Genomic DNA, 14,445 nt, shown 5'->3' on the forward strand with positions numbered 1-14,445 from the left:
AAACTGTACATTTTAAAATACATGTGCATACATACCCATTTACTTGTAGTGCTAGGTCCCCAGTTTGAGTTTGGGCCAGGATACGATCTGCAAGGAGCTTGTATGTTTCTGGGATGTAGAAGACCAATATAGAAAAGTAATTGGCTACCCCCCAAACAAAAATTGGCTTTAGGCGATGATAGACATAGGATTAGGTTGTAAGCCACCCTGAGAGGCAAGTAAGCTGCACATGCACAATGGCTCTCGCCTGTAGGGATATGGACTAGATCCCTCAGGTGACAGTTTAAGGCCGAGTATGGTACAGATCTATTGCGATGAAAGGAGGAGGAAAGATGGTGCAGCACCCAACTGAATGACTTTTGGCAGGCATGTTAAGGAGGGGAACAGTGCACTCGCTTGAGAGAATGACCACAAATGGGCACATGAAGCAGGTACATTTGGAGCCACCATAGGCCAAAATGTAATTTTTGGCTATTTGTAGTGTGGACAGGGTAATATGGAGGCGAGAGGCACTGGGACTGTATAGCTGAACTCTGGTTAGTGGCAGTAAATGTAGCAGTGACTTCAGCCAGAGTTCAACTATTCTACAGCCGAACTCGTGCTAGCGATAAGGACAGTGCTGCGCCAATGGGTGCTCAGCTATAGTTTGGCTGAGCACGGCTCTGGCAGTTTGGCTGTTGGCACCAATGGTTATATTTTGGAAATGGGTGCTCGGCATTAGTATAAAAATTCTACTTTACAGCTCAATCAGAAATCAATATAAATAAACATAATATCAAATCTATTATAACCTTTACATGTAGCGGTTTTTGCAGCATACAACAGCAATGTGTCTATTCCTGTACAAGACCAAACGGATCAAAGGCTTAGTCAGCTGGGGCCAGATCCTCACATGTGCAGAACTTCAAAACCAGTTCATCAAAATAAAAAAAGGACCACAGGCTTACAAGGAGTTTCCTCTGTTCTCCAATAATAGAAAGCATTTAGCCTGTGTGGTTTTTTTCTAGTTTCATTGTGGTTTTTTTTTCAGCATCAATACTACACAGCAAACACATTTAAATACCTGTCTTGCTAAATATCAAAATGCAGGACCACAGACATGATCAGTAGCCAGCATTTTAAGGACCAGAGATCCAGAAAACACAGCAGTGAACATCAGCCAACAGCAAAAAGAAGTTTGAGTAAAGTCCAGGCGACATGGAGTACTTTAAGAAGTGGATTCACAGATTACTTCAAAAACGCAAAGGATTACCCATGGGTGGATATCGAAGGTTCAGGATAATCCATGCACATGCAGTGCCACCAGCAGGTGAAACAGGATGTAGCAGGAATCCTAAAAATTACAGAAGACAACCTGCATGTGAGCAGAAGTAATTCAATATAGTCTAGGACACAGTGCCAGAAGTAGGTTCAGCAAGATTCCTAACATTTAGGCCCCTTTCACATGTCACGGTACTCTCCCCACCGCAGCTTGTCACAGTGATCATTAGACTATATGAGAAAGGCCACAGTACCTGCGGTAAAATGCATTTTTCTGTGGCCCTTTTGCAGACGCTGAAACAAGCGAGTTAGCGAGTGGTGCATGACTATGGGAACAATCTTTATAGATTGTAGCGATAGCCATGTACCGCACATGGGCAGATTTGCTGAATTGCTTTAACATACTGCCTGTCCTGCAGTGATTACATCACTGAGTGGGTTGACCATACAGATTTTCCTGCTGCCACAGTCTGCTGCAGGGACCAATCTGCAGGTAATGGAGTGGTGTGCTGTGGTAGGGCTCTTCTGCCGCTCACAAACTGCACTGCACATATGTGAAACCACCCTTACAGACATCCTCTGCCTTGAAAAGGAGCCTCTGGACACGACAAGATCCTCACAATAACACAGATGACAATCTCTTATTCTCCGTTCTGTTAAACTCAGTTTAACTGGTTCTCGTTCCACAGTTTTTACACCTTAAAGTTCCTGACATTTTTGACACAAACTTTTTAATTATCTTTGCCAACTTCGTAATACAAGTCTTGCTTTTTTTCAGTACAATCTAGGTAATATTTTTCTCCCAAAACTATTTTGTTTTATAGTCCATTTATGGGGAAAAATTAGGCGTAAATGCAGAAAACCATTTAATTTTTCACCCTTCCTAATTTTCACACCACACACCCCACAGTTATAAAACATTTACAAATAAATTATTTGGCCCTTCCAGATTAAAATGATACCCCATATGGCACATTTTACTTTTAGGTGAGCATGTGGTGGACTGATATCCCCAGCCTGCGCATCTGTGGCAATCGAATGAGTTTGCTAGGGCGACAGTTCAGGGGGCATAGAGTTGTACAGATGCATCACTAGGTATTACATCTGTAGAGCATTGGGGCCTGAAGCTTTCACCCTAGCGATTGCATCTGGCGGCAGTCATTAAACAAACAGGTTTAGGTATTGTAGGTGTTAATGGGTTAACAGGCTAGGTTTGGGTTAAAAACTAATGGGGAAGACAGCGGGAATTAATGCAGGACGTAGATTCTACGTCCTAGAACACACAGGGGGGATAATTAGGACGTAGAATCTACGTACTGAAACCTTGATCAGTTAATGCTGTAATGGTCCTGCGTAACATTGCTTAACCATTTCTGCCGCCCGGACGTGAAGCTCACGTCCGGCTGGCTGCTCTGCAGCGGTGCCGTGCTTCAGCGTGCCCCCGTGCCGTCCACGGTAGCCCTGGGATCAGTGAACGGGAACATGGTTCCCGATCACCGATCCGTGTCCCCAGCAGAAAAACCGAAGCGCTCTTACAAGAGGCTTCAGTCTTTCTGCACGTAAAATTTCTGCGTCATCCTTGTCCTTCCGGTTAGCGAGAAGCACAAGGAGGAAAAAATAAAACTCTACTATTGTGGCCAAATAGTAAAACTACATCTACATATTTTTTTACATTACAATTTACACATATAACATTAAAAATTTACTGTTTATTTTCCACACCAAAATATTACCCAAATAAATTTTTTTATGGAAAAAAAAATACAATAAAAAAAAAAAAAAAAAAAAAGACAAATGGTTACCTAAGGGTCTGAACTTTTTAAATATGCATTTGAAGGGGGTATGCTGCGAACATTTTTTAAATTATAAGCTTGTTAATAGTGATGGACGCAAAACGGAAAAAATGCACCTTTATTTCCAAATAAAAAATTGGCGCCATACATTGTTATAGGGACAACATTTAAATGGTGTCATAACCGAGACAAACTGGCAAATAAAATACATAGGTTTTAATTATGGTAGCATGGATTATTTTAAAGCTATAATGGCTTAAAACTGAGAAATAATAAATTTTTTCAATTTTTTCTTATTAATCCTGTTAAAATGCATTTATAAAAAAATAATTCTTAGCAAATTGTACCCCCTAAAGAAAGCCTAATTAGTGGCGGAAAAAACAAGATATAGATCAATAAATTTTGATAAGTAGTGATAAAGTTATTAGCGAATAATTGGGAGGTGAAAATTGCTCTGATGCATAAGGTAAAAAATCCCCGCGGGCTGAAAAGGTTAATGTTGTAATGCCCCTCTATTGTCTAGTGCTGTGTAATATGTTAGCGTTTGATAAATAAACCTTAAAAGACAACTGCAGGGCCACACAACACAGCAAACTAGTGATCCCCCCCCCCCCCCTTTCTCCCCACCAACAGAGCTCTCTGTTGGTGGGGTCTGATCGCCCCCTAGTTTATTATTTTTTTTATTAATATTTATTTTTGTATTAAACATTTACGTAATTTTTGTAAGCAAACCCCTCCCTCCCCCCAGCAGGCCAATCCTGGCGATCGTTTTTCAGAAGCTTCTGCCTATGAGAGCTGATCGCTCTCTAGTGCCCCAGGGGGACAGCCGTGTTACACGGCTGTCCCCAGTACAGCGCTGCCGTGGATCACAGCGCTGTACTTGGTTAACCTCCCTGGCGGTTTATTAAAATCCGCCAGGGGGCAGCAAATACTTTTTTTTTTTTTTCATGTAGCGTTGTTTCACTACATGATAGCCGCTGCTCAGCGGCATCCCCCCAGCCCCTCCGATCGCCTTCGGCGATCGGAGATCAAGAGACCTTGTTCAAAGAACGGGATCTCTTGGAGGGCTTCCCCCGTCGCCATGGCGACGGGGCGGGATGACGTCACCGACGTCGTGACGTCAAAGGGGAATCCGATCCACTCCACAGCGCTGCCTGGCACTGATTGGCCAGGCAGCGCACGGGGTCGGGGGGCGGCTGCGGCGCGACGGATCGGCGGGTAGCGGCGACGATCGGAGGTTAAACGCAGCTAGCAAAGTGCTAGCTGCGTGTAACAAAAAAAAATAAATTATGCAAAACGGCCCAGCGGGGCCTGAGCGGTGCCTCCCGGCGGCATAGCCCGACCTCAGCTCGGGCTTACCGCCAGGGAGGTTAAAAGACGGCGGTTTCAACGTCTAACAGTCTCCTGAGCGGTGATCGCCGCTTGGAGACTGGAGGCAGGGCAGAGCTCAGTCCCTCAAGCAGGAGATGTACGCGCAGCCTGCGTGCAATCTCCTGCAGTAGCTGGCCCCAGGACCTGATGCCAATTGGCGTTAGGCAGTCCTGGGGCTGCCACCACGCCCATTGGCATGGGGCGGTCGTTAGGTAGTTGATGTGTGTATAGCTAAATGCAATGACAATGAGTTAGAGTGTAAAATTATGTGGATGAGGTGAAGGTGTAGTTTACCTCTGGTGACAGGGCTCCCTGGTAATATAATGCAACCTTAAACACGTGCGTCTGTAAAATGAATAGGCTATAGGCATACAGCACACCAGCAGCTTAGGATGTGTGCTTGGCTTTTCAGGGACATAAAGCAATGACTTGCGTATTCACTCATTAAGACAACATCATGGGAGAACTGTTTACCACACACAAAGCTAAATATTAGTAAATACCTTCTTTGTTTCACTTTATTTATTTTTTAAATTGGGGTGCTTTCTTGTATCTTTCAGCATCCTATAACATTCCACTGGATTCTTTGTTGCCTTGACTGCTGGGTTTCTCTGTTAACGCTCCAGAATATTAACACTCCATGTATATGACACTGAACCACAAAATCCTTCAAATACTTAATTGCATTAATTGTTTTATTATTGTATTCCAGCAATAATTAAAGAAAAAAAAACATAGCATAATCCCCCTTTGGCATTGCTCTGATTATACTTGTCCATCCAATATTGGCTACAAAACTGGGGGCAAAATTAATTTGTGGGTAGTAGGCCAATACAAAGTATGTTTTTCTGTTTTGCAGGAACTGTTAAAACATTTCACAGGAAGGAATGCCAATATCTCTGCTCAGTCCTTTTTCTTCAGAGGATGGCTGTGGAGTAAGTAGAAAATGCCAAAGAAAAAAATTGTGGATGGATAGAGAACATTACTGTATGCATCGGAGCACAGATACTGCAGCTTGAACATGGGCATTAACGGGAAGACTAAATTTGTTGTTGGTCATATTGTGCAATTAGTCTTTTAATGTGAGCCAGTTTATTGTGGAGATATTCACAGCGATTCTTCTCTTGACTGTAATTAGGGTTAGACTGAAAAAGAAGAAAGAAAGAAAGAAATGAATTCACAGAGGGAGGGAAATCAGCAGAAATGTTATCCTAAAGGTGCCCATTAATTGCACAATATTTTTCTCAGATTTAATTTTTTTCAGGGCTGTGGAGTCGGTACAAAAATCCACCAACTCAGACTCCTCAAGTTAGGATTCCACCAACTCAGACTCCTCTAATTTGCATATTGCAATCTTGTTGATTGAAAGTATGTAACATAAAATGCATCTCTTAAAGAGAACCCACGGTGGGTTCTAAGAATGTTATTAGCACACAGAGGCCGATTCCGCATATAATACCCAGCCTCTGTTGCTATACTGCTCCCCCTCAGCCAAACCTCTGCACTCTGCTATGCCCCCATAAATCATACTCCGTGCTAGCGACACGCAGCGTGTCGCAGCCGGCTGTTTACATCTGTACTTGTCGCTCCCCCGCCTCCTCTAAGTTGCCGCTCCCCACCCGCATCCCTTTCTTCCAATCAGCAGGCGTATGATTTCGCATAGCAGAGCGCAGAGGGGGGGCTGGGGGGGGGGGGGGGAAGCAGTATAGCAACAGAGGCTGGGCATTATATGCAGATCCAGCCTCAGTGTGCTAATAAGATTCAAAGAACCCACCTCGGGTTCTCTAACTGCCAACGCTTAGTAATTTTAAAGGACAATTGAAGTGAGAGGGATATGGAGGCTGCCATATTTATTCCCTTTCAAACAATACCAGTTACCTAAATATCCGGCGGATCTTCTGCCTCTAATACTTTTAGTCAGACTAAAACTAGTCCTTGTTAAGAGTACTTCCAGAAGGTACAGACAGGAACAAAGAACATCTATCAGACCCTAGGCAATGTGGGTACATGTACAAGTGATGTGCAGGTACTCAGCAGGGGAATGAGGGGATTCTTCCTCTATTACACATTTATTTGTTGTATGTATAAAGCGAAAACATATTACGCAGCGCTGGACAATAGTTTAGGTTACATACAATATTTAGTGGTGACATACAACAATATGACAATACAGGAATACAAGAAAAAACAGATCACGCAACACAGTACGAGTACAAGGTAATGCTTAGTCAGTCACTGGATAGGAGTATGGAGATTAGGCCAATTAGGTTCACTCAAATGCATAGCATGGGTTCACATTCTTCACGCACAATCTGAACATCTATCAGGCCCTAGGAAATGTAACAGTGGGTACATGTAAGAATGATGTGCAGGTACTCAGCAGGAGAATGAGGGGATTTCTCCTCTATTACACATTCTTCATGTACAATCTGAATAAGGTTTATGGGTGATAGACAACACCTCTGTGTTCAATGTGCACAACATTCTTCAACATTTCTTTTCATCTGTCTCAGGTACCCTTTAATTTGTAGTCACCAAACCAAATTTTAACATATCTGATTTCGTGAGCAGAAGGAGTGTATAAATTTGCATAAACCAGCATCAACGCAGAATTATTTTCATCTTATTGACCATCTCTATTAGTGACACAGACACATCAGGCTTTATTCTTACAGCATAGATGTTAGAGTATATGTTACGGCCAGAACCCGAAGTGTGGCCACTTCGCGTTCTGGCCAACCACTTCGGGTTCTGGCCGGCCAATGTGTGAAGTGGCCGCAGCGCAGCGGCCAGTGTTAGAAATGTAATGATTACACTAAGCTCAATGTATTTTACGGCCGTCTCGCTGCGGCCAAATGTATTACAAGTTGGTTAATTTAATTGAATATAGCCGGCGGCAATGTTATAGATGAAGCCGCCGGCTTTTGCACTGCCTCCTCTCCTCCCATCCCCCCGCCTCTCTCCTCTCCCTGCCTCCTATACAATACGGAGCAGCCGGGGACATGCGTGTCCCCGAGAGTCGTTCATCGCGGCAGGGGAATCCTGCCATTCGTTCCTGTCTTCCAATGTCTGCAGCCTCCCCGCTCTGCTCCCCCTGCCGCGTTGAACGACTCTCCGGGACACGCGTGTCCCCGGCTCCTCCGTATTGTATAGGAGGCAAGGAGAGAAGAGAGGCAGATGGGGGGAGATAGGGGGGAGGAGGAGAGGAGGCAGTGCGAAAGCCGGCGGCTTCATCTATTACATTGCCGCCGCCGCCTATATTTAATTAAATTAACCAAGTTGTAATACATTTGGCCGCAGCGAGACGGCCGTAAAATACATTGAGCTTAGTGTAATCGTTACATTTCTCACATTGGCCGCTGCGCTGCGGCCACTTCGCACATTGGCCGTCCAGAACGCGAAGTGGCTGGCCGTAACATATATAAGAGATTCCTGTGTGCACATCATATATACCGTCACTATCAGATATGTATACCTGACTTTAAAAATACGGGGACTGCTTTATTGAAGCAGCACAAGTAACTTTTTTGATTGGTTTATTTCATTTTAGTGGACTAAGCACAGCTATTACTGTATATATATAAATTATTTATGATGACTATTATCTGAGAAATAAAACATTTCATCATATTTTCTATTTTAAATTACAGTTTAAATTCATTAGGAGTCAGAGTCTGAGCATTTTTTACCGACTCCAAGTACCCAAAAATTGCCCCGACTCCTCGACTCCACAGCTCTGAATTTTTTGATCAGATTTAAAAAAAAAAAAAACAGAAACATGCAGTATGTGGAGAAAATCGATGTGAACCGATTCTATGGTTGAGTGGAATAAAAATATGTAATTGATTGGAATGTTGGCTTTTAAAATTGTATATGAAGATAGAAAGTGTCATAATTGTCCGGTTTATGTGAACAACAGATTATTACCTTCCGATTAATTTTGATCCCACAAATTAATTGAATATTGCATCTTATGAAAATATTGCATCATTAATGGGCACCCTTAGGACACAAAATTTTGTTTTTTAACCCTATTCTGGCTGCTCGGCCCCCAGGCTGCGCCATACTCACCAAGTCATTTGTTAGAAACACCTGGATTTTATAAGGGCCCATTTCCACTATCGCGAATTCGCATGCATTTTCCGCATGCGAATTCGCATAGCAATACAAGTGAATGGGACTGTTTCCACTTGTCAGGATTCCTTTGCGTTTTTCTGTGCAGAAAAAATCCGCATGGCAGAGCCATCAGAATTCGCATACCGCTATGCGAATCGCATACAATGTATTTAATAGGAAATTCGCATGCGGTTTGGGTATGCGAATTTTCATGCGAATTCGCATACAAACAATGGCACATCACACCAGCACTGCCATGGTTAAATTCGCATACAGCGTCATCCATGCGAATTGGCATGAAAAGTCACGTGAAAATTCGCATAGACCCGCATGCGACATTCGCATCCGCATGCGAATTTTTCCCGTGACGATTCCCACCGCACAAGTGGAAATGCAGCCTTAAACTATCTAATCCACCAATAATGTGGCAGCAGAGCAGCACACGAGTCTAGCAGATACAGGCCAGGGGCTTCACTTTATGGTCACACAAAATATCACCAAGGTGGAAATTTGACTTTGTTTGAATTAAAAAACATGTTTTTTGGGTGCTAGGTTTCCTCTGGTGGTGTACTGATCTCATGCTGCAGTGCTTATTCAGAGTGGTAAAAAAATATTCATTGAGCAGCATAACAGATTAGCAAAGCAGGGCTTTTTGGCACCTGCTACAATGCCGCGTAGCGCCGAAGCTTGGCCCGGCTATAGCAGTAATGCGATTGCTGGACCCCAAATTGCATCTCCCTCTGAGTTGCGACGACTGAGGGGGAATAGTAACAACCTCCCAAATTTGTGCAGCAGCAAGGTGAGCGGTCATTCGGCTCACCCTGCGCCAAAAGCCCCGCTGCCAAAATGCCATGTACGCGCCCATTAGTGATGATCAATGAGGCGAAGCAGTTAAAAAGGACACATAAGCGCGCGCCTATTAATTTGGTTGCCGCCATAGCCCACAATCTAATTTCCAGCTATAGCGGTTTCAAGCGTGTAATTTGGGCACCAGATATTTTATATAGCCGCTGCGGCTCTGCAGTAACTATCTGTATCACTCTACCCAGGGCTCCAGAAACCAAAAATCATATACAGCCACTGTGGCTCTGCAGCAGCTCTCTGTATCTGCTCTTCATATCCTGCTTTGCCCTCCCCAGGTACTTTAATTGTGCATCGGATATAAACAGCCGGTCCAGCTCTTTCTGTGTGTGCAAGGCAGCAACTTTGGGCATCAGAGGAGCAGCAGGAATCAAATGAGACCATACAATTTTTCCAGAGGCACATAGATGGTAGGATCCTAATTTGGCACTACAAATGTGCCATTGGGTATAATAAGTATTTATTTAGAATGCTAGTTTATGAACTACTTTTGAACCAGCAGGCTCTGGTCCCGTAAGTCTAATTATATATTTCCTATTTTGTACAACAAACCACCATCCCTAATAAAGAAATTAAATGCAGGATAATGCTCTCAAGGAGTGGCTTCTCTATTGGTATGAGGCCCTCAAATAGGAAATACCCCTAATACCATTTTAACCACTTAAGGACCGAGGTGATAGAGATCTACGCCCTGTTTTGATGGGCTCCTGGCTGGCAGGGCGTAGATCTCTATCACCGGTGCCGCCGCTCCCCGCCGCGATCGCGCGCACCGAACCGGCTGCACTTAGCTGTCTTATGACAGCTAAAGCTTCCGGGTATCGGCAGGAGCCGTCACTGATTGGCTCCCTGCCGTGTGATCGCTGTGAGCCAATCACAGCGATCACCCTCCGAAAGGCAACATAGTTGCCGTTCCGCCTCCCTCTCCCTGTCACTGTGGATCTTGTGTGACAGGGAGAGACGCACAGCCTGCAGCCGTGACAGGCTGTGCGATTTTAGTGTAAAAAGACAAAAATTACTTACGGTAATGTCTTTTCCAGAAGACGAAAGGACAGCAACCCTGAGACTTGTCTCCTTCCATAATTCACTGGACAGGAAGCTAGATAAGAATTTGCATAATAGATTAGATAGGGATTAGACAGGTATATACAACATAGTTCCCGCTTACCCCATCAGTTGTAAAAAAAAAGACTCCACACAGAATGATGCTTCAAAATAAATTTTAATAAGACAAAATCCGGGTGGGTAGTAAGGGTGCTGTCCTTTCGTCTTCTGGAAAAGACATTACCGTAAGTAATTTTTGTCTTTCCCAGAACGTCTCAGGACAGCAACCCTGAGATGATATACAAGATCAATTTAGGGGGGGACTACAGCTTGCAATACTTTTCTGCCAAAACATAGATCAGAATTTGACAATACATCCAGTTTATAATGTTTGACAAATGTATTGTGACTTGACCAGGTGGCTGCCTTACATATTTGCTCGATAGTGGCTCCAGCCCTCTCTGCCCAGGAAGTCGAGACAGCTCTCGTCGAATGTGCTCTGATTGTAGAAACAAGCTGCTTCCCCTGATGAAAGTAGGATAAAGCAATTGCCTGTTTAATCCATCTGGCAATTGTTGGCCTAGATGCTTGTTTGCCTCTAAATTTACCTGCGAATAGTACCAGTAAAGCATTAGATTTTCGCCATGACTTGGACCGCTGAAGATATTCGATTACACATCTTCTGACATCTAAAGAATGCAACTTATTTTCTTTTTGATTAGATGGGTTGTTACAAAAAGATGGTAAAAAAATCTCCTGAGATCTGTGAAACTTGGAAGATACTTTAGGAAGAAAGGATACGTCTAGCCGTAGCGTAATCCTATCTTCACTGATAACACAATAAGGTTCATTTATTGAAAGAGCCTGTAGTTCTCCTATTCTTCTGGCAGTTGTTATTGCTAACAAAAAAGCAGTCTTTAGTGTCAATAGCTTATCAGATATATCAGAAATAGGCTCAAAGGGCAATTCACATAGAGCTTGCAACACCGTATTTAGGTCCCATGACGGAATCTTTGACTGGACAACTGGTCGAAGCCTCCTTGTTGCCTTAAAAAATCTGACCACATATTCTTCCTCCGCTAATCTTCTCTCCAGGTAAACACTCAGAGCCGATACTTGTACTTTTAATGTGCTGATGCTAAGACCCTTTTGAAATCCACATTGTAGAAACTCCAGCACCGAATTTGAGTGTGATGTGTCCATCTCATTCTTCAAACACCAGGAGAGATATGTTTTCCAAGCCTTATGATATATCTGGCGTGTAACTTTTTTCCTACTCTGAATGAGTGTTTCTGATAAACTATTAGAGAAACCCTTGCTCTTTAATATCCTCCATTCAGGCTCCATGCCGAAAGCCGAAGAAGAGTCGGATTGGGATGAAACGCTGGGCCCTGGGTCAGTAGATCCTGTCGACATGGAAGGATCAGATGGTCTGAGGCTAAGCGCTGAAGTGGAGCAAACCAAGGTCTCTTGGGCCAGAAAGGAACAACCAGAATGACTTGTGCTTGGTCTCGCCATATCTTGTTCAAAACCCTCGAGATGAGATGTAGAGGGGGAAAGGCGTACATCTTGTGCTGGCTCCAGCTGATTGAGAATGCGTCCACTTCCCATGGATTGTCCTGTGGGCACAGGGAACAAAATAGAGGGCATTTCGTATTGATTCGTCTTGCAAACAGATCTACTTGTGGAGCCCCCCAGAGATTCGATATTTCTTGAAATATTTGATCGTTTAGGCTCCATTCGTCTTGAGAGAGGTTCCATCTGCTTAAATAATCTGCTAGATAGTTGAGCGTCCCTTTCAGATGTACTGCTTTTAAGGAAAGTAGACTCTTTTCTGCCCAATGAAGAATCCTTGATGCTTGGGACCTTAAGACTCTGCTCTTCGTACCCCCCTGCCGGTTCAGGTAGGCCACTACTGTACTGTTGTCCGTACGAATAGTCACATGGGATTGGTGAATCTGAGTCTGGAATGCCTGAAGTGCTTCCCATACAGCTTGCAACTCCCTGCTGTTTGAAGATCGTTTGTGAAGATGTGCAGACCATTGACCTTGAGCAAGAAGAGTATTCAGATGTGCTCCCCAACCCCCGGAGCTTGCGTCTGTAGTTATTACAGTCTGGGTTGGAAAGTCCCAAAGATTTCCTCTGGAGAGATGATTTGCCTCCAGCCACCAAAGAAGAGAGTGCTTGACACTCCAAGGAATCTGAAACTTCTTGTCTAGGGAAGATAACCTCTTGTCCCATTTGGATAAAATCCAGCTTTGAAGTACTCTCGAATGAAGTTGACCCCATTGTACTGCAGGAAACGATGCTGTTAATAAGCCCAGTAGCGCCATAGCTTTTCTTAGAGAAATGATCTTCATTCTCTGAAAAGAAAGAACAGAATTTAGTAAAACAGTAGATTTCCTGGAAGGCAAAACAAGTGTTTTATTGCCAGTACAGATCACAAAGCCCAGGAACTCCATACTCTGCTGAGGTTTTAAAGAGGATTTCTCCCAGTTAATTACCCACCCAAGGGACTGAAGAAAATCAAGTGTGAACTCTGTTTGGAGATTTACTGAGTGGACAGAGGGACCCCAAAGAAGTAAATCGTCCAGGTAGGCCATAATCTGGATAGAGTCTAGTCTCAGGACAGCTAAAACTTCTGCCATAACTTTGGTAAATAGCCATGGGGCTGAAGATAAACCAAAGGGGAGGGCACTAAATTGGAAGTGTCTTACCTCTCCGTGTAGAACCACTGCGAACCTCAGGAATTGCTGTAATTCTAGGTGAATTGGCAGATGTAGGTAAGCGTCTTTGAGGTCTAGAGAGGTTAACCAACAGCCCTCTTGTAGCAGATTTATCACTGAGCGAATGTTGTCCATTCGGAATTTCCTGTAACGGACTGCCTTGTTTAATTTCTTCAGATTCAGGATAAACCTGTAGTTCCCTTGAGGCTTCTTTATCAGGAACACTGGAGAGTAAAATCCCAGACATTCCTGGCATCTTGGGACTTGTCTGATGACTCTTTTTTCTAGTAGAGAGTTTACTTCGTTTAGTAATGCCTGTGCCTGGTCTGGACTGGTTGGACAGGGAGTCACAAAGAACTGTGTCGGTGGGCGCTTGATAAATTCTATTTTGTATCCCTGTAAGATTATGTTTAACAACCAATTGTTCTGGAATGTCTCCTGCCATTTTTCGAAGAAATGGGCTAGTCTGCCGCCCACCGGTATCCTGGCGTCATTGTTTTGTTGGAGGGTTTGGATTGGAGTAAGAGGGATTTCCTCTTGGCCGCTGCGTTCTATTTGGTACCCACTTCTTCTTCTGGATATTCTTATTTTCTGTTTCTTGTTTTCCTGAAGGACGAAAGGAACGATTGAAACGAAAATTTCTCCGCTTAACTGGAAAATTTTTCTTTTTATCTGCAGATCTTTCCAAAGTCTCTTCCAACTTTGTTCCAAACAAGAGATTGCCTTCACAAGGAATTCCGCATAGTTTAGACTTGGAAGAGGTATCACCCTGCCAGGTTTTTACCCACACACCTCTCCTAGCAGAATTTACCAGAGCTGTTGTTCTAGCCGTTAGACGTACTGAGTCATCTGCTGCATCCGCCAGATAATTAGTGGCATGTAGGATCTTAGGGAAGGCATTCAATATTTCCTCTCTAGGGATGCCTGACGCAATCTGTGATTGGACTTCCATTATCCATAACTTTAGGGATCTAGCCACTGCAGTAGATGCTACCGAAGGCTTGAAGTTTAAAGAAGCTGCCTCCCATGCCCTTCTTAAGATGTTATCCATTTTCCTGTCAATTGGATCTTTTAGGCAACCGAAATCTTCAAATTGCAGATCCGACCTTCTGGACACTTTAGATAGTGAAGGGTCAAGTTTAGGTGAGGTCCCCCAAAACTTTTGATCTTCTGCGCTATATGGGTATCTCTTGGCCAAAGACTTAGGCCAAAAGGCTCTCTTTTCAGGATTGTCCCATTCTCTTTTAATGATGTCCTTAAGACTATTATGCACAGGA

At 43.7% G+C, this 14,445-nt stretch overlaps 1 protein-coding gene across 2 annotated transcripts in view; it reads right to left on the reverse strand.

Annotated features, from left to right (window-relative positions):
- Positions 1-5,101: 5,101 nt before the first annotated feature.
- Positions 5,102-14,445, reverse strand: part of ELL (elongation factor for RNA polymerase II) — a 198,225-nt gene continuing 188,881 nt past the window's right edge. For both annotated transcript variants that reach the window (XM_068233902.1, XM_068233901.1), the window contains exon 12: positions 5,102-5,569. In XM_068233902.1, coding sequence (XP_068090003.1) covers positions 5,465-5,569 — 105 coding nt within the window. In that variant the 3' untranslated portion in view covers positions 5,102-5,464. The remainder of the gene's footprint in view (positions 5,570-14,445) is intronic.

Source organism: Hyperolius riggenbachi, chromosome 1 (genome assembly GCF_040937935.1).
Source record: "Hyperolius riggenbachi isolate aHypRig1 chromosome 1, aHypRig1.pri, whole genome shotgun sequence".
Lineage (NCBI taxonomy): Eukaryota > Metazoa > Chordata > Amphibia > Anura > Hyperoliidae > Hyperolius > Hyperolius riggenbachi.